Below are 20,533 nucleotides of genomic sequence, written 5' to 3'. Positions count from 1 at the left end.
ATGCAATATATGGGGGACGCTATCGTATCACCAGTGAGTCACTGCATCGCCCGGATCCTATGCAGACTATGCAGACGTCGCATTACGAAAGAATTTGACTGCGGGCGATAAATCGTTCGACTTTTTTCGTTGAAGATAATTTCCAATCGTGCGTTTAAAAGTTCCATTAGCCCTTTCTCTTTCTTAATAATAATCTAAATTCCTAAATCAATTATGATAAAAAATATTCCACGTATCTTTCGTGCATACAATGCGGGAAAAGTATGCGAATATTCATGAATATCTCTAATTGATTTAATACAGTTACATTTGGCACAACTTATGGCGTTAATATGAATTAAAAAATAACTTTCAGCTATTTGCTTACAATATTTATAAGGCAATATCATTTATTCTATTCTATTAATATAAAAGAAGTTTTTACAGAAAAATAAATGCTTAAAAGATATGTAAATTTATTCTCATAAAATAGAAAATAATTATAGTATTATTCTATAAAATGAAAAATAATTATGGTATTAAGATAATTCAGAAGTGTAATTCAATTATATGTAACAAAAAACTGCAAGCTATGAATAAAATATAATATAAAATAAAATATAAAACAAAAAGATAATTATGTGTCTCATGAAGGATTCAGGCATTCTGAAATCGAGATTAAATATATCAAAATACATGAGGGAAAAAATTTCTCAGGAATAAACCTTCGCCAAAATCGGGTACCATGACAAGGGTGCAGAGTCTCCGTTTATTCAATCGGCATTCCACCAGTTGCACGCTCGGAGGGAGACCCATCTTCCTTTCTCCCTTGTTCTTTCGTACCTACCTTTCCGAACCCTCAGCCCTTACAACTGCCACGCACGACTGCTTCCCTTCTACGCATAAAGTTCTTCCTCCTTCCCTCTCCACTCGTTTTATCACAGATGCACACACGCATAAACGCGCGAGAGGAGAAATCGACATCAAGGATAAAGAAGGAAGGAGTGCGCAGGGTCAAGGGGTGAAGAGAGAGATCATAATATGTCTCTTACGTTTCACGGATGCGCGCGCATGACTCATGCTTTCATGAATGAAAGGTTCTTCTGGTCTTCTGGCGCTCGGGCGCTCTGGTTCAATGGTCCACCGGAAACGCCTGGTTACACCCTGTTTCCGTTTGCGGGCCCGTTACTACTTGTAGCGAAATAACGGAATGAACTCGGCCGGAAGAACAGCAGGAAATCTACCACCGACGTAACCGTGGAAAATCACGCTTAATCAACAATGAAGGAGGCAATTTTCCCGAACTTGCATTCTTTGCATGAATCTTGAATTTTGAACAAAGAATTATTTTCCGAATAAAAAAAATATTTTAGATACAGTCAGTATAAAAAAAATCTATCGAAAAGACGATAGTTTTGTATTCGAAACTAATTCCGAGTCCTCAGGAAAACGGAAACAGTTTGTCCAATAACTAACAATAAATCGCTATACTAACCGATAAAATCAAACGCCTCCTCAAAGTATTGTTTCAGATTCTGATGACCAGAGTCCGAGGCGGGTATCTGCCTGTATGTGATACCCCGTTCCTCGTGGTAGCCGGGCAATTGCGAGGTGACGTTCAGCACCCGGGTAGCTCCAAGGGCGCGTAGCAGCTGCAGATCAGCGGCATCTCGACCGTTACCGAGATAAAGGAAGGGCAACACGCGGGATGCCGGGTGACTGTCGATGTCGGCTGGCTGCGGGGTGGGTGGACCGGAGACGCTAAGCACGGGACAACCTGGTCCGGGACTCGTGCAGCCGCTCACTGTCGTCGTCGACGAGGAATCGATGGTAGTTCCGTTCGGTAGAAGCGTATCTTCGCATAGTTCTCGATGCCGCCTTTGAAACTCTCTATGTCCACCTGAAATAGATAATAGTCCATGATTAGTTCCATAGATTAATTTTTTAACGAGTTAACGAATGATTTCTCTTTTTCGATTAATGTTTTTATTTTTCTTACTTCTTAATATTTTTATTTTTCTTACTTCTTAATATTTTTATTTTTCTTATACATGATATATGAAGAAAATATTTTATTATTATAATTTTTGATAATTACAAGAAATAGCTTATCTTTAAAAATAATTTTGTTGTTAAATTATTTACAGAGCAAAAATTATCGCGGATAAAGATATATTTGTCTTCGTAAATGCATATGAAATATACATAGCGCTTGATGTATCTCTAAATATTGAGCGATCAGTCACGATTTTATATTTGTTAGAAGTGAAAAATATCGAGAACCAATTTATTAATTCAATAACTGGGATAATTTCACCTCCTATTTGTAGATTTTTCATAGATTGCTATTTAAAAAGACTCACTGTTTATAACTTTTAAGTATGCATAAATATAAGTAGTTTTATACATATCTCAGAAAAAAATTATGTTTTCATAAATCTTATTTTGCATCATCAGTTTGACATTATCTTGTGTCAATTATTAATGTTTTATTAATGTTTCTTTATCAATTTATTAATTTATTAACGTTTTAATTCAATTATTCATTTATATATTTAAAAAGATATATAAGATAACTCTAAATTATTTTACGTATAAGAAGAGACAAATGATTGATTAAGTAAATTAATTTAACTAATTTATTAGAATATCAATACGCATTGTAAGATGATTATTTCACTTATATTTAAACAATTACAAATCTCAAAACTCGAAAACGAATGCAAAAAGACTTTAATAATTTAAAGATTCGTCGATATTAAGATCTTAAATCTGAGATTCAAGCACTTTAGAGATTTAAAATTTCAAAAATATAGAAATCTAAAAATTCAAGCATTCGAAATCTAGAGACATAATAATGAATTTTGAAATATAAGAACCACAAGATTCACGGATCAAATAATTTAACTCGGACAAGTTCGATATCTCGAAAAAATATCAATAAATAATACGAAAATTTAAACTTTAAACTTTTAAAAAGATCTCTGGAATAAAGAATCTTTGATTTAGAAAATTGTGGAAGAAAAAGATCTACGAATTGTAATTGTTGCTTAATATAAAGATATATTAGCCAATTAGGCTCGTGTGCTCTTCTTTTTCTCAGTGATCTTCAAAAACATCAATTATAAGCGTCGTAGAATGCGGGACACAATAAGAGGGTGGTGCCGTCATCTCTAGCTCGTGACGAAGATACGGATAAGGGGTGGGATAACGCGACGATGTGGAAAAAGTAAGTAGAAAGAGAGAAACAGACTGAGAATAAACGATGGATAAAAATAAAGGAACGCCAAGAACGCAAAAAGGAGAGAGAAGGAGAGGAAGAAATGTGGGCTAAAAGTGTCTTCCTCTCCTGACCTGCGGCTGCTAAGGCCTGGCCTGGCTCAACGATGACTCATTCGTTATCCCTCCTCGCTCCGTACCCTCTTCGCCAAGTTGGCTCTCGCGGAGCGGCCACCAACCCCAAACTGTCGTCGCCAATCATTATTGCAATGTTGGCTCCTTTCCGATTTCATGATTTTAAATTGAGATCGCGTTACACTATATGAATAGCATTCTTAATGAAAAAAATGCCTTAGAAATCATAATCTAAGAGACTGTGAGATATCATTTTCATAAATTTTGTATAGCTTTTTCATTGATCTAATTTCCACGGATCTATTTTTTATAATATCTATTTTTTATATTTTTAATAATATTTTTTATATTTTTATATTAATACATTATTAATATTGCATTCTTGATATTTTGCACTTTCCATTTTCTAAATATTATAAATATTTCGTAGATCATATATTATCAATCAATTTCATAGATCATCTATTTTATAAATCAAATTTTTAAAAACAACTTGACATTATAAATGTAATTGTGTGATACGTCCTTTATACAGATTATATTTCCTATAGATTGCAATCACTGACAGATATGTTTATAATTCTTTGATATACAGAATATGACAATTAATTATTTCACAAAACTAATTTTCTCTTTTAATCTTTAAATTATGATGACAGATCAATATATTAGAGCAAAGCTTGTATTTTATAAATAAGATTTATAATATATTAAAATTTTTTATATAATAATATTTCAATGATACTACAAATACATCTTATTGTCTGTTGATGTAAAATCTTGATTTTATTTTATAAATCTCTTTAAATGTCTTTTAAACATATATTCTTATCTATTGATAATTAATGTTAATTTTAAAGTAATACACATATTTATAAATAATAAATTTAATTTATATATGTTTGTAAATTAAATTAAATATTGGTAATTGTTGCAATAAAAATAAAAAATTTAATGTAAGATATATTATTGTAAATCGATGATTTAAATACTTGAATCGTCTCGGATCTAAGAATTAAACATTCAAAGCGATGTCGCGGGAGTCGTTATAGAAAAGCCGTATATGTGGGTCACTTGATTTAGGTCGGTATAGTAATCGAGAAGGTAGTGCGATTACTCGGAAATCTCGCAACGGTCGTCGCACTCGATGAAAATCCTGTTACTCAAACGTCATATCTTTAAACAAGAATTTGAATAGCGGCATCTCGAGAATATTTACAACTATTATAAAATACAAGCTTTGCTCCGATATATGTATCAACGATTTTTAGTGCTATATCTATTTAGTGCTATATCATATCGAAAAAGAAAAAATACCAGGCATCGTGGTTTCGTATGAAAACAAAAGTTATAGATTTGTGCTTATACAAAACAAGACAACTAGAAACATAATTCGCAAGAGGAAAATATTATTAATATTAAAAAAAAAATAACAATTGATTTAATTAAAATAATGATTACTAAATTTAAAATTTATAAAAATAATTTTTTTCAAATTAAGAAATTTACGAAATTAATCTTTTTTATCAAATTATTGTTTAAAAAAGCTGCATACGATTTAATCTTAAAAAATCCATCAACATAATTTTATATAAAAGGAAATATATAATAAAATATTAAAATAAATCAATTAATGACATATGTAACAATCATATATCATATAGTATCATATAGTATCAATCATACTAATCATATAGTACGAATAAAAATAAATAAAATAAAAATTATTGTGTTTATAAAACGGCAAATACAAGTATTTTATAAATGAAAAATATGAAAGATCGGCTTCCTTTTAGTAAGATAATAAACAGTATTAAAATTTATATTAAAAATTTTTATTTTATTAAAAACTCTATTCCCATTTATTATACTATATATATTAAAAATTATTTTTTTTATAAATATACTTATATATTAAAAATTATTTTTTTTATAAATATAATTATTTCTAGGCACATTTAAAAATAAAATGTAAATTACATCTTCGTGATTTTTTTAAATATATTAAAATTTACAGCAAAAGTTAATTATATGTATGTACATACACAATTTATATATATATATATATATATATATATATATATATATATATATTAATCTAAAAAGTTACAATATATATATTTTGATAAAATGAAATGTGTCATCAAATTTTCCTAAAGGAAAATCGTTTTAATTCGTTAAAGATAACACAACTTGAAAAATATATGAGTAAGATACAACTTTAAAAAAAAAGAAAAGAAAATAGCCTCTATATTTTTAAAAACTTATAAACATAACATCTAAAAATCCAAAGATCTATTTATTTTTAAGCTAGAAATATTAAAATTTTCGGCTCATCACGTTTGGCTTAGCTTTAAAATTTAATTAAACTTGCAAGCTTTTGCTCTATAAATACATACACAAACATTATATGTATGTAGCGCGCTAGAAATATCTCATTAGCATAATTTATTCTTTTTTAAGATGTGTATTATACCTTTTTCTTTTATAGATATATCTGCCAGCTCTTGACTGACACATTTTTTGCATTATAAAAAGAGTACATGAGAGAAAGAAAAGACCGAGAGAAAATAACATCTATATTTCTCTAGGTCAGTCATGACGTCATCGAAATGATGATTCAGAAATACGAAACCAAAATAGTAATCAGTTAATAACAAGCAACAAGTGGACAAGCTAATAAAAATGCAACACAACAATAGTATGAAACATCGAAAAGAAATCAATCAAGGAAATCAATAATTCTACGAATTATTCAGCACTGATTCATTTTGTTTTTATGTTTTTGTTTCTGCCTATCCGTGGGATTTCGATCAATTGATGCGGTAATGTCACGTGTGAAAAGCGCGTATGAAAAGCATGTGCAAAAATAGAGAAAAAAATTTGTCAAAAAATAAAACAACGAGAAGAATTGCGAGATAGATCTCCATCAAGCTTACCCCATGACTCGAGATTCTCGAACGGTGCCAATCGGAGCACGAGACAAGGTGCGTCCTTTCTGATTCTCATGTTTAAAATTAATCCCAGATACAGATCTCTCTGTGATCTCTCAATGTTTCACCTCACCATTTGACACAAAATTCGAGAACAAAAAAAATTTAACGTTATATATATATATATATATATATATATATATATATATATATATATATATATATATATGGGGGATACGCCAGCCAATAACTCGATATTCGCGAGCGAATTTTTGGCACTTCTTGACCCTGTCAATGCGAGACACAAATCATGCCACGGTTGGCGGGAGACTGCGGGCTGAACGGCACGAGAGAGTTTACATGAGGCCCTAGCCGTGGATGAGTCATCCTACAATGTGCCCATTGGTCGGCCGTCGCCGTAGTTGCGACTGACGTTAGTGAATCGCGGCCGAACGTTGCCGAACGTATGCGACGCGACTTGAGCGCGTACGTTTCTTTACGCGCCGTAGCGATGCAGCCAGATGACTCTTTCATGCACGGATATACCGGGTGGCCCGCTGCAATGAACTTGCATCGACACTTGCATCATGTTTTACGAGACTTTGTACTTTTGACATTTTGATCATCTCGAATAAAATTCGCAAGAACGATTTTTGAAAGGAAAATAATATTAATAATTTAATTATAATATGATAGTAATTTTAATTTAATTAAATTAAAAATAATGTAAATTTGTAAACTTAACGAGTAATTTATGTAGATTAAATTTTAAGAAAAAATAAAGGAAAAAAAACTTGTCAAACTTCTGATTAATTCGCTAAACTAGTGAAGGTTTTATTTATTCTAATCAAATCTCTCAATATCCAAGTTGGATTGGATCAGATAATTCGGATTAAACTTGCGGATTCAGACTCCAGGAATGAATGATCTAAGGACATAAACATTGAAAGATCTACGCATGTGGAAATTTCTTCCAATGACTAACCACTTAGAGCGAAACGTTTATTATGCTTACGACGAAACGTCATTTTGTTCGTTTTTTCTTTTTATCGTGATTTCAAGGTCTTCCGCAGCACTAGATCACGATCAGTACGATCAAGGATCTTTAGGATCGCGTCATTGCGTACGCATGTGACGTTGTGCAGTTCCAGCGCAGAATTTATAAACTGTTCCGGTATGCACATTTTGCACAAGTGACACATGGTATATATTTAGATTTTTGACTCCGAATCTGCGAATTCTTTCTTAGTTACACATCTAATTCTTATTTTTCTTAATATTAAAAAAATAAAAAGATTCTTGGTTAATTTACACATATAAATTATTCAATTTACAAGCTCAGGGATTTTTTTATAATTTTAAAGCTATTTTCAAGCTATTAAATTTTTTTAATTTTAAGATACTTGAATTTTCTTAGCATTTTTCCATTCCTCATAAATTCGCAAATGATTAGATTTTCAGATGCTTAGAACAGTTTAACGAGAGCCAGAAAATACGATAAGGATGTAATTCTATTACCAAGAAACTTCATCCGGTTTTCTTTTTCTTGTTTCTTTGACAAATTTTTTGTATTTTTAATCTCATATTTTTTTCATTAAGGACAAATTTTTAATATTGCGATATAAAGCGACTTTTCCAAAGTTTAATTTTTTATAGATTATTTACAGATTGTTGAAGTTAAACTTCGTTTCTCTTTCTCTATATATTAGAATCTTTAAATACTTATTTTCCAATATTTTAATAGAAATCAACTCTCATTTCTACCTTTTCTGAGGATAAATATCTATTATAAAGTTTTTATCCGACGTATAGTAAAAAAAGTGTAACGAGGCAAAATTAACAGATTCGACATACTCGTCAATTTGCGCATTTGTTTTCGCGATTAACGTATTAAAATATAGCGAATGCGAAACGAATGTCAATGCATTATACACTAAGAATGACGTGTATTGCCTGACAGATAAAAAAATCTGTGTAATATCTACACAAATACAAATAGACAGAAGAGTCTTATGATATATGATATGAATCATATACTGTTAATTAATATATATATATATATATATATATATATATATATATCTTGTTTACAAAAAATTCTGTTTGCAATATGACGAACATACCAGTTTACAATCGCATAAATCGTAGGATGGCAACAGTTCTTCAATTCCTCGGCTACCGTTTTGTCGAGCAGTGCATGTTTCAATTGCAAATTATTATGTAATCATATCGTTCGAAGATTTAATTAACGAGTAAGGAGGTCGAGATATTTCTATATGCAAATAGCTCAGAAGAGGCTCAGGGACTTGAAGTGATTAAGAAGCAGAATTTTCTCTTAACTATTCTCAAATTTTTTATCGATGATATTCAACGCGTTTTCCGAGGCTAACAACACAATCGCGATTAAAAAAATCGCGTGCATCAATATCAATGCAAAATATAATATATAAAAAATATAGATTAAATCAGACGCATCAATGTAAATGCGCAATAATGTGTCATAATATCGTATGTTGAAAGCGTACGACAGTAAAGTAATTAGCGAATGTCGCGTGTACAAGGACACGTTAAAACGTACAACGCGTTAATACGATAATAAATGCGATGTTTTTTTTGCAGCGGGAAGAACTAGACACGTGGTATTAAATCACGGCGGAGAAGATAAAGCCATCTTCACGAGAATCGAAAAATGACTTCGAGTCGGTTCTTTCCTAACACGTTTCCCTCTTCATCCTTCTCTCCGACCGTTTTCAATCGCGCGTCATTCGATGACCGATAGAAGGACGCGTGTCGAACATACGCTCGTAAATGTCGTTGATATCGACGCCTGATGCGGTTAAGTATGACTCACTGTCGGAGCACTACGCACGACCCTGAAGTACCGATTGCCGCGTATCGTCTGCGTTCAATCAAGGGAGTAACTATCTTTCGAACGGCATTGATCCTCACCCTTTCCATCTCTGACGCTGCTGGATTCTACGTAAGCACACTGTTGTTCAAGCTTTTGAATTCTGATTGTAGCCATATCGGATTATGATGTCAGAGGCGAAAAATTATAAGATCATGGATTTTTTCCTGCAAGAGGGTTTAACGCTGTATAATGAGTCAGTAGATATCACCATCCGAAGTAATCACCTATTCTCTTCTGATTTTAGAAGAAAATTATTTAAATTATTTGAAAATTATTTAAATTATTTACATTATTTGGAAATTATTTAAATTAATTATTTAATATTAATGTTTCTTTAATTATTTAATATGAACGCTTTTTTTATTTAGCGAAATTTCGAGTTGTTCATTTTTTACACATCCCGTATTTTCGATGAATCAAAGTAATCAAAAAATCAAAGTAATCTTTGAAATTGAGAATTATGCTGTAAATTTATTACGTATAAATTTTCTATCTAGGTATTGTAGCTAATAAACAACTATTATTTATCTAATCAATTCATATTTTTTAATTTATAATTTATAAGTTTCTTATCAAACATGGAAGTTTATTTATCTATGCATTCTTTAACATCTTGGTTTTACTTCCTTTCAAAGCAAAAGATGATTAAGGAATGCATAAGATAAAAGGAAATATGGGTAACCCCAGAGCATCCTGTGTTTCTTACTGAATAAAAATCTAGATGCATCCATAAAAAATACTTAATAAAAGTGATTAAAATATCAATTTATGCAAAAGTATATAAATTTCAACTTTAATCTTTTCAAAACTATAATTTTTAAATTTCTATAGAAGGAATAAATTTTAACTGTTTTTTTTAAAGCTTTCAGAATTCTAATTTATTCAAACATATTGCATACTTTAAATTTCTTATGCTTATTTCCTCGAAGGCACCAAATTTTAAAAATTTACAGCCTCTTTGTGACAATTAATTTTAAAATAAATACAACCTATATGTTTGCTGTCTATTATGATAAGCTTTATGTGCAATTGCGATATATTTTTTCATGAAATTTCAAAGTATGACGCAAGTGACGAATATCGTCACCACATCGAACTAAGTTCTGTTAACAATTACTATGACTAAGAATGAGCGCATATATATTTACAATTAGTCGTCCAAATTCGGGAAACAATCTACTTTCAAGAATTATAATCATCATGAGTCTGAATTATATTCATCATGAGTCATTGATTACCAAATAGGTGCTAAGACAATAAAACTGAAATTATTATGACAAAGATAATACGGCTATTCTACTTCTATGCATCTACTTCTGATGAGTTATGTCAGCACATTTTCTTAGATATGTAATTTTCCATTAATCAGTCTTTCATTTACAGAGATACTTTTAATAGATCTTTTATATATAGACTTTTTATATATAGACTTGGCTATAATATAAACCAAAAAAATCCGATAAATCAGAAGGAATCGTGCCGATTATAAATCTAATGCTAATAACAAGAATCAATCAATAATTTTTCACAATTTCCTGAAATCTAACATCATACACTAACAATAAAGTTAAATCGCGATTGGGTGGCAAGATACGCGTTTTAAGGGTGACTCCAACCTGGCGGAGATGATGTTCAAGCATCATGCGCGGATTCGGTCGCGGGCCTTATTTTAGGCCGACAGACGTGCGCGGGGAGCGTTACACGCTGTCTCCGTTCCCGCCACGAATAACTCGCAGAATCATACCGACCGACTGACTCATCTGTGTGAAACGTAGTAGGAAACCATAGCACGGCATAGCTCGCTCGCTCGCTCGCTTACTCTCGTCCAGTCTCAAGGAAATTCCGACGAGTTCGAAGGACGTACGGTCGCTCGTTTTGTCTTGTCCGCGTGGCTGCTGATTCATCTCACGCTAATAACCCCGCACGACCCTCATTTCTTTTCTTTCTACCTCTCTCTCTCTCTTTCTTTGTAGCTTTCTGTATCCCTCCCTCCCTCCCTCCCTTTCTCCTCTTCTTCTCGCACCCGATATTTTCAGAGGGAATCCGAGTCAATGACCGAATGTCTGAATGTGTTGCTCGTGATGGCCGATTAACACTTCGTGTTTGACGATGGTTGTACCGCATTACAATCTCGGTGGTGTAGAATACACGTTGCAGATTACTGCGTTTGACTTCATCGAAATTCGACAGACTGACAATGAGATTACTTAAATTTGACGGAAAAATCTTCGTGAAGATTTAGTCTATTTCTTTGTCACGTTAAATTAAAAATAACTTCAGTTCTTTCGTATATAATTTATGGATTTCTAAAGTTTATCATGTAACGTATAGAAAAATATAAACAATGAATTGATTCATCGATCGATAGATTACTTATATAGCTTTATTTTATTTTTATTTTTCATAAATTTATCTTTTAAGTTTAGATTTTCGAAAAAAGAATAACATCTCTTTATAAATAATTAAATATATATATATATATTTATTTATTTATTTATTTATATTATATATGTAATAAAATAAATATACAACATCTATAAAAGACCGTATCTTAAACTTAAAATTTTTACACGATTAAATATCTTTATACTTTAAATTTTTTTATGTATTTATAGTTCTTAACTTTTAATGTATTCAGTGTCATAGTTTAAGGATTTTATTTTTCGATTCGCAATAAGCAAGCAACTTATACGTCAGTGAAACGCAGTAAACTCGCAAACAATGTAGTGCTCTATGACACGTGTCGTATCATTAACCGTCAATATGCCGTTTACACTTCCCAGCAGAGTATGCGGATGTGCATCTATTTTGTAATGCTAGTACTTTATTCCAGCCGCCGTTCACTCGTATACTAGGTAATAGGTAAAAGATGATTCAATCGAGAAAGTGATGATTCTATAATATGAAGAAATAAGAGAGTCAAACATGTAGAATAAAATTTTTTTACATAAAGCTTTGTTCTTTCAAGAAAACAGATTGAAAAATCAAAAGATTAATATAATTACATATAATACATTTCCTTTTTAAGTTCGCATAATTTTTAATCAGTTTGCAATCTAAATCGTTCAAAATATTTTAACAACGAATAACAAAATATGAATATAAGACATCCTTAATAAAATTGTTGAATAATTGTTGAATTATGTATTTACAAATACACTGGGATTTTTTATTTTCATTCTCTTTAAATAGAATCGTATCGATATACTTCTTAAATAGAGTTGTATTCTGGTATTGATTATTGAAATGGATTTATTGATTCTGAACATTGTGTCATAAAACTTATATAGACATAAAAGCATTATCAAATACAAGCATTATACAAGCATTTTCAAATTCATTATCAAATACAAGCATTATACAAGCATTTTCAAATTCAATATTTTTTTAGAGAATAAAGTTCATTTAAAAAAATTTTTTAAATTTGTCATTTTTATAAAATTACATATCTTGTTTCCGGGTTATCGTTAAGTCTGTGTCATCATATATCTGTGAAACATACATATATCTGTATATTTGTGGTGACATTTTTGTTGCATATCATGGAAACGAGATTATGAGCAATTACGAGGTAAGGCTAAGTCATCAGACACCCCGTATTTTTAGATCCTTCATCACGATCCTAGTAGTACTTGAATCACGTCGGTACGGCACAAAGGGACCTAAAAGGTAAGAGGGCAAGGGGAGCTGGAACGATTGTGAGCTGGACGCACGTTAGTCATTGATACATTTTAAAACGAGCTGTGTATCGGATGACTCATACGTAATAATCGTCATCGACAGCTGATCCAGATGCGTTGTACGTTGTTCTGAGGCGCACGCTCCCCCTCGATTAGACTACCTCGTCGCACCCTTAAATGGAAGGGGGATGAAAAAGCGTACAATGGAAAAAATACAGCAACCCCCCGGGCTTTGAAGAGCGATGACTAATTCATTAAGCTTCGAGTTCGGCTTCATTTATTGACTCTAAATGTCCCAAAACGTTTGTCCTCTCTTTTATAATATAAGAGTATATTAATATATTATATAATTAAATCTTAATAATTGTATAATCTAAAAATTTATTGTTATTTTATATATCGTTCTATATATTTCATACTTCTTGTTACTCAGATAATAAATTATGTGACACACAATACGTTATTATATTATCATTAGTTTATTAATTTATTTTTTATCCTGTTTTATCCTGTTTTAATTTATCAATTTCTTATTATCTTGCACATTTATGTTCTTTTTCTTGCTCAAAAATAACATAATGCACATCTGATTTTAGAAATAGAGTCGAGTCACGCTATAAGACTGTTGGTTTGAAATATGTATAAGTTATACACACAATGCAGTATTTAAAGTTACTTCTAGAAAAAAAATCTAAGTACAAAGATATAACTGCGAAATAATTGAACGTCCGTTGAGACTGAGACTATAAGTACTATCTGCAAATTCTGCCGATGTTATTAAATAATAATATATTTTACTGAACGAATAGCTTCTAGTGATTAATAAAAAGTTAAATTTTTATAAATTATAAGAAACTAGTCCGCGCTCTTTTAGTGAAAAATAAAACAATTTTTCAATAATACATTACAGGCTCGGCGCAAAACGTTTCGATTCTTCACAATCTTTATAATTTTTTCAAACAAAAGTAAGTTATATCGAGCGAAGTGGGGAAAAACTGGCGCACCTGTAGCAGGTAAGGTCACACTGATAGGAAAATCTCATAATCCACGCAACTGACTCATATCTAAATATCCCGAAAGAGAGTGAAACGCTATGGCAGTGACAACGCGGGGGATACGTTATGCAATCGTGATTTTGACATATGGCCGTTCGTGCGCTTAGCCAGCGTAAACATGCCTTAGGGTCGATATACACGGTGACTCATGCCTTCAACGTCGTAGTCGTCGCTGTCGTCTGAGAAAAATGCGATCGGGACCGACCGGGAGACCAGACGCGCATTAGCCTCGCCAAAACGAGCCACGCGATACTTTGGTTTCGTTGTTTATAGGTGGCCGCGAATCGTTGCTAATTACGTAATAACTAGAGACAAATTGATATCAAAAGTGAATTGTGCGCGTCGTTAGATAACGAAAAAAAAAGCCTGATAAATTGAAGATTAAATTTTATATTATTTTTATTGCTCTCTCTCTTTTTTTCTGTCAAAGTTTGCTATTATATCTTCAAATGGATCGATATTTCCTAATAATTATATTAATAATATATACAAATTATATTTATAATAAAGAATTATACAAATAAATGCAAGAAATATATATAAATTTTAGAAACTAAGCATTTATAGTTTTATAAAAATATAAAGGCTATAGCTTTATAAAAATGTATTAAACTTTAAAAAAATTATTCAATTCTTAAACTTTTACACACACACACACACACACATACACAATTCTCTTTTTTAATTCTATATAATATGTGTAATTTTTGTATAAAAAAATTTCACATATTTATGTTATATATTTTCTTTCGAACTTTGAAAATTTTCTTATTTGAAGTATTATAATTATGATATCGTTATCAGTCTTACGTCATAGACTGAAAATTATACAATTATTAAACGCGGTTAATACTTAATTCGACGCGATTATAGTAAATTCTCGCGGTTAAATTCTCGACAAATTTTCCGTTTAGTTTGCTATAATTCATCTCCCGTGCGTAGCTTTGCGAAAATACAGCGAAAGCGCAGATCGCGGCGCGCAAAATCTGTCCGACTATTCGCGGCGTCATCTCCGACGTGAGTCACTCCTATGAATAGATCCCCACCTTTCGCCTTCGTACGATACGAGTACGATGTCGTCGTCATCATCGTCGCCGTCGTCGTTGCCGTTCGAACGGCTCTTCGTCTGCATTTTCTTCCTTAATTCCTTCGGATTATCTCCCTTGCCATACATTATGTCGCGAGATTTATGTCGTGGAATCTTACCAGCACATTTACCAATAGAATAATTATCCCCTTACGCACAATCGCTCCAATTTTTTCAGATTAAAAGCGTAACCAAAAGTATTTATAAACCACTATTTATAAACCTAAAATTCTCTATTGAGATGAACAACTATTTATTATGGTCTACTCGATTTGTAACATTATTGACATTTTTATATTACTGAAGCAGTTTTAAATATCAAGTGAGATTCTTTTGTTAACTTGATTATAGTTATTCGAATTGTTCGACACAAACTATCTGTACCATTCTTAAATTCCTAGGAATAAACAGTTCTAAATCTTTACGTAAAAAGAAGGGAGTAGTAGTATTTAAAATAAAATATTATTTCTTTCACTAAAAAGACAAAATGAGAAACAAGAATTATAAAACGATAATAAATAAATATTACTTTTGATTATAATATTTGATCTTGCATCTATAAGGATTTTATTAAAGGAAAAAATTAGTTTCAAATTTAAATTTATTTTATATTATTAATTATGATTTTTCCAAATATAAGTTCTATATATTGATTAAAAAATATGAAAAAATGTTAAAAATTACATTTCTTTTAGTAAAAATTAAATATGTATAGCCTGTTTCAATGCTGAATCTTGTTTTTGTTTTTTTCTATTTGAGCTTAAACATTCTTTAATAAATCAAAACTTATCAAATCAAACGGAAAAATTAATAATAAATATATGATATCAATAATCACTACAGGATGCACTATTGAGAAAACAAACTGTAATCTGAAATTAGTGTATCGAAAAGTATGGGAAATTATTAGCATACATAATGAAATAGTATATATAATGAGGAACAAAAATAATAACAGAGAATGATCGCGGCGTAAAAGTTTCGACGCGCGATTGGCGGCTGGCAGAAATATCGCGCTCGCATCATCGTTATTTCCGAAAACCAGAGACCCACTCCCACGTAGAGGACCGGATAGACGACAAACAGTTCGCTCTGTTTCATGGTCTTTTCGCTTTTGTAAACAAATTCCGCGCTACAAAAAAATCAGCGAGGACAAACTGGCGAAGATTAATTACTAATAGTTGTTTATGTGAGAAGATTTTCGTAACAATTCATCTTGAATTTATAGACTTTTTTGATATCGATAAAAGCTTAATTATTATATTATAAATTATATGTTATTAATTAATATATTATTATTATTAATATTACTGTTATTGTTATTATTATAATATTATATATAATTATATAAATAAGTATATATTAATAAGTTTTAAAATGTTCTTGTATTATTTATATAACTTGTAAATTGTTTTTCTACTAATTTCACTATATTTTGCATTATAAAATTATTATATTGTACTAATTTATATTAATTAATCAAAATTTTACAGAGAAATTTTATTTAAATTCTTTTTTGTTTTTAAAAATTATTACTTTTGTATTTTGTAATTCTGGAGATATATATGTTAATATATTCTTTTTATATCTATTTAAAATCTTTTAGTGAATCGATAAGTTTCAAATTTCCCTTAAATATGAAAATATTAAAAAAATAAAGGTTAAAAAATTAAAAGATTAAAAGATTAAAAGATTTAAGAATCTAACAATTTGAGAAAGAAGATTAAAGAATGTTAAAGAATGTCCTAAGGCTTAAATAGGTCTAAGGCCCGATTGCACCAACGTTATTTTAGCTTTAAGCGAGACTTAAATATATATCTTTATCTTTCTTTTTAAATAAATAAAGACAGACATATATTTAAGTTTCGCTTAAAGCTGAAATAATGTTGGTGCAACCGGGCTTAAATTTAATATTCATATTTAAATTTTTTTTAAATTGCAAAGTTACGAATTAACTCTATTGTAATATTACTATCTTAATATTATTCTTAATTTTCATATTTCTGTAGTACTTTTCATTTGAATTTGTTGTCTAGACAGATTATATATTTCTTTCCTTTCAGATTAATTAATAATATATAATTTTACTGTCTAAATTTATTTTGTTGATTTTGCTTTATGTTCTAACATTCCACGCCACGGTCTTCAGCCTTCTTTTTTATTAGTCTTTGATGTAGTATTTTTAGTTTTTATATTCATTTTTTAATATCTAGAAACGCATTTTTAGACCTCGTGCATTCTTCTCGCGCATATTTAAAGAATTATTTACAAAGAAACTTATTTACAAAGAAACTTATTTTTAGAAGTTTCTAAGTTTCATCCGTATATTTTCAAATAACAATTCACTTTACTATCTATTGAAAAATTTGTATTGTTGTAATATGGATCATCTGATATCTTCATATACCATTATCTTGCCACTATCAGTTGTGTATTCGATAACACAAAGAATACATCTGGCTATCAAAGTATATGACAAAAACTACATTTTAACAACACTAAATATAGTATGGATAACAACCTTTTTGACATACATAATGAATTTTTTAGTGTTTCAATTCAAATTTTTCATCTTGCGATGAGATAATCATCTTTCGTATAAAATAATTAATGATCTATATACTAATAGTTAAATATCAAACTTCATATTTTTTAAAAATAGAAAAAAGTAGTTTATATTTGCACTTTTAATTTCTAAGTATTAATTAATGATTTTGAAATATTACTACTAAAAATTATATCCCTGTTTAATTTATTTCATGTATATATGCGAAAGAAGAAAATTCATATGATTTATCGTTTCACGATTCGTTATCCGTTATAGAGTTGAGAGCTTCACAATGAAGTGACTCTATTGAAACAGAATATCAAGCAAACGATCAAGAAAAGTTGAAGAGTACTTACCGATCAGCAGAGCGGGTTCCCGATCTTCATCCACAAGAGCGGCGAGCACCAGAAACAATGGATGTTGAGCGGGCAAGTGTTCCAGATCTTCAGTGCAGTCATCGTACACTATGACTTCCTTGAATTGTCTCCTCCTGAGCAATTCTTTAGCCTCGCGAACAGTTGCGAGATCGGCGAGAGTAGCTTTTCCCAGCTGGAGTCTGCGTCGATTGAAACGATCCGAGCAGTTGACGTTGATAGCGCCGCGTATATGATTAACATTATACAGTATGAACGGTCTGCAATCCAGAATCACCGGCGAAACGGTGGAGGATCGTTCGAAACGCGCGAGACGCTGAGCGAGATCGCCAGAAGTGACGACGCGGGTCTTGCTTAGCACCAGCTGGCGATGAAGGGTGCCGTTTTCCGCACAGGGGCTGTTGGGCAGACTGGCGGTCTCCAGTTTGCAACGCTTCGAAGTTATCGACAAGAGCTGATGGTGATGATGAAGATGGTGATGATGATGGTGATGGTGATAGTGAAGATGATGGAAGCCACGACGGTGGACGTCGTCGTCGTTATCATTCGTTTCTTCGTCGATAATAATCGAGGGTGGTACGATGGAATTGCTGTTGTTGTTACTAACGGAGGTAGCGATCGACGAAGCGGTTGGCGAGGCTGGGAAGGCACAAGGATTCGGTCCTGGCTCGCTTAAGCTGCGATTCAGTACGAGTTTCAGATTGGGCCGAGGCCGGCCAGCCGATACTGGCTCGCAGCATAGCAAGGTAGACATCGAGGAGGACGATGGAATTCGGTCTTGAGGCCGATGATCGTGCTGATTGTGTCCAGGATGATGATGATGACGATGATGATGGTTGGAGTTCACGTCGGTGATGCTTACGTCGTGACAAGGTCCTGCAGTTGACGCTAAAACATTAATAATTACGATATATCAGCAATTATTCTATTATTATTGTCAAACTTTTTTTCTTATATCAGTTAACAAAAGCTCCATATATACAATTAATATAAGCTCCATATATACAGAAGTTCCATATATACAGAAGCTCCATACTTGTGCATTGCATATTTCTCATATTTCTTGCAATTTACCACTTGTGATTTTTTTCACATATTGACAGATCTAAAATTCGCTTATTTGAGAATAAGAAATATAAGAATAATAGAAATAATTAAATGGATGAAAAAATAAATTTTATTTTATAAATAACTTCTATTTTAAGTAATCCAAAAAAGACTTTTACTTATTTGATCTCTTATGTGATTATTATTTTAAAATTAAATAAAATAAAAATATTACAAAAATGTGTTTTGCTTCTTTATTATATATTTTTTCATTTAATTTTTCTACATATTTTCTATGCTTTCCCATATTTACAATTATTTCTATTCTAAATTAAAAAGAAAACTGTTTGAAAAAGAAAATTAATCCATAAACAATCCATGATTTTCGATTCAGTTTAAGCAGATATTAATTTTCAAAGTATCCTGTAGTTTTGGAATCTTTGAATTTTTATACTTTACTAAAAGTATTTTGCATGTTTTAATATTATATTTTAAGAATACGGCACCGCGATTGTCATGTCTTTAAATTCTCGAATCCTTGCGTTATTTTATTCTTTTAGTTAGTTACAATTCTAATTTGGCAGTTGGATGACGACCAATGTCTCAAGCATTACGAAAGATCTGTTGTAAGCGACGATGTACTAACTTAGAAATTACGTGATACACCCGGGATTTGCTAGCATGTGATTTGTATATTTTTATAAATAACGTCGTGTCTAAATATTATGCGCCTGTTGCTCCATCTTAAATTCTTAAAAATTCTTGGATTCTGCAGTTTTTACTTTTGCATTTTTTTATAATCTCTCAAAAAATATCTCTTAAGATATCAAAACTGTTTCGAAAATACAAAGGGAATTTGAATCTGTTATATTATTAAAATTTAAAAAAGCTTGATCTCTCAATTTAGTCAAATATGAATAACATTAGATTTTAAATTCGTAAATTAGATTGCATTAAAAAAAATTTTTTTTTATTTTTATATTTGTCTAAATTTTTATATATTTTTCAATTTATCTAAGTCTCTCGTTGAATCATAAGAAAAGCTATTTGAATTAGATCGAACTGAGTAATACTCGGTGAGAATCAATGGCCGATTAAACCATCGGTTACTCTGTCTCCTCTCTCTCTTTCTCTTTCTCTCTCTCTTTTTCTTTCTCTCTCGTCCAACCACTCTCCCACTTCTCTTCCGCCATCGAAGTTTCTCTCCGGCCCCGAGAAGTCTTCGAGAGTTCGTTCTTTCGAATGAGTAAACGTTGTGGAATTCGACGCTTCGAGCGGCAAGTGGGACCCCGTGACTAGCGATGGGCCCGATACCCTCGCAATCTGTCGATATCTCCTACGAATACGATCGTTTACACAGGCTTTATCAAACAGTTCGAGAAAGTTGCTAAAGCAACGTTTTACTTGCAAAAAGTCAATAGCGGAAATACTAATTTACATAAAATCAACATATGGAAACTTTCCAGAAGAAAAACTTGATATCATTACGTTATCTTTTATTTTAGAGATGAACATGCAAAATTATTCAGTAATAATTATACGAAATTATACGAGCATAAGAAATA

The 20,533-nt window shown here is 31.2% G+C and overlaps 1 protein-coding gene across 5 annotated transcripts in view; it reads right to left on the bottom strand.

The window, feature by feature from the left end:
- Positions 1-20,533, bottom strand: part of LOC105249304 (dual specificity protein phosphatase 10) — a 35,258-nt gene that overhangs the window by 2,412 nt on the left and 12,313 nt on the right. For all 5 annotated transcript variants that reach the window (XM_020026936.2, XM_011254661.3, XM_020026937.2 and 2 more), the window contains 2 exons: positions 17,904-18,809; positions 1,475-1,879 (listed from right to left, as the gene is read on the bottom strand). In XM_020026936.2, coding sequence (XP_019882495.1) covers positions 1,475-1,879; positions 17,904-18,809 — 1,311 coding nt within the window. The remainder of the gene's footprint in view (positions 1-1,474; positions 1,880-17,903; positions 18,810-20,533) is intronic.

This window comes from Camponotus floridanus, unplaced genomic scaffold, assembly GCF_003227725.1.
Source record: "Camponotus floridanus strain SB8 unplaced genomic scaffold, Cflo_v7.5 scaffold48, whole genome shotgun sequence".
Lineage (NCBI taxonomy): Eukaryota > Metazoa > Arthropoda > Insecta > Hymenoptera > Formicidae > Camponotus > Camponotus floridanus.
The sequence above is the reverse complement of the archived record's forward strand: the minus strand, read 5'-3'. Positions and strand labels throughout refer to the sequence as shown.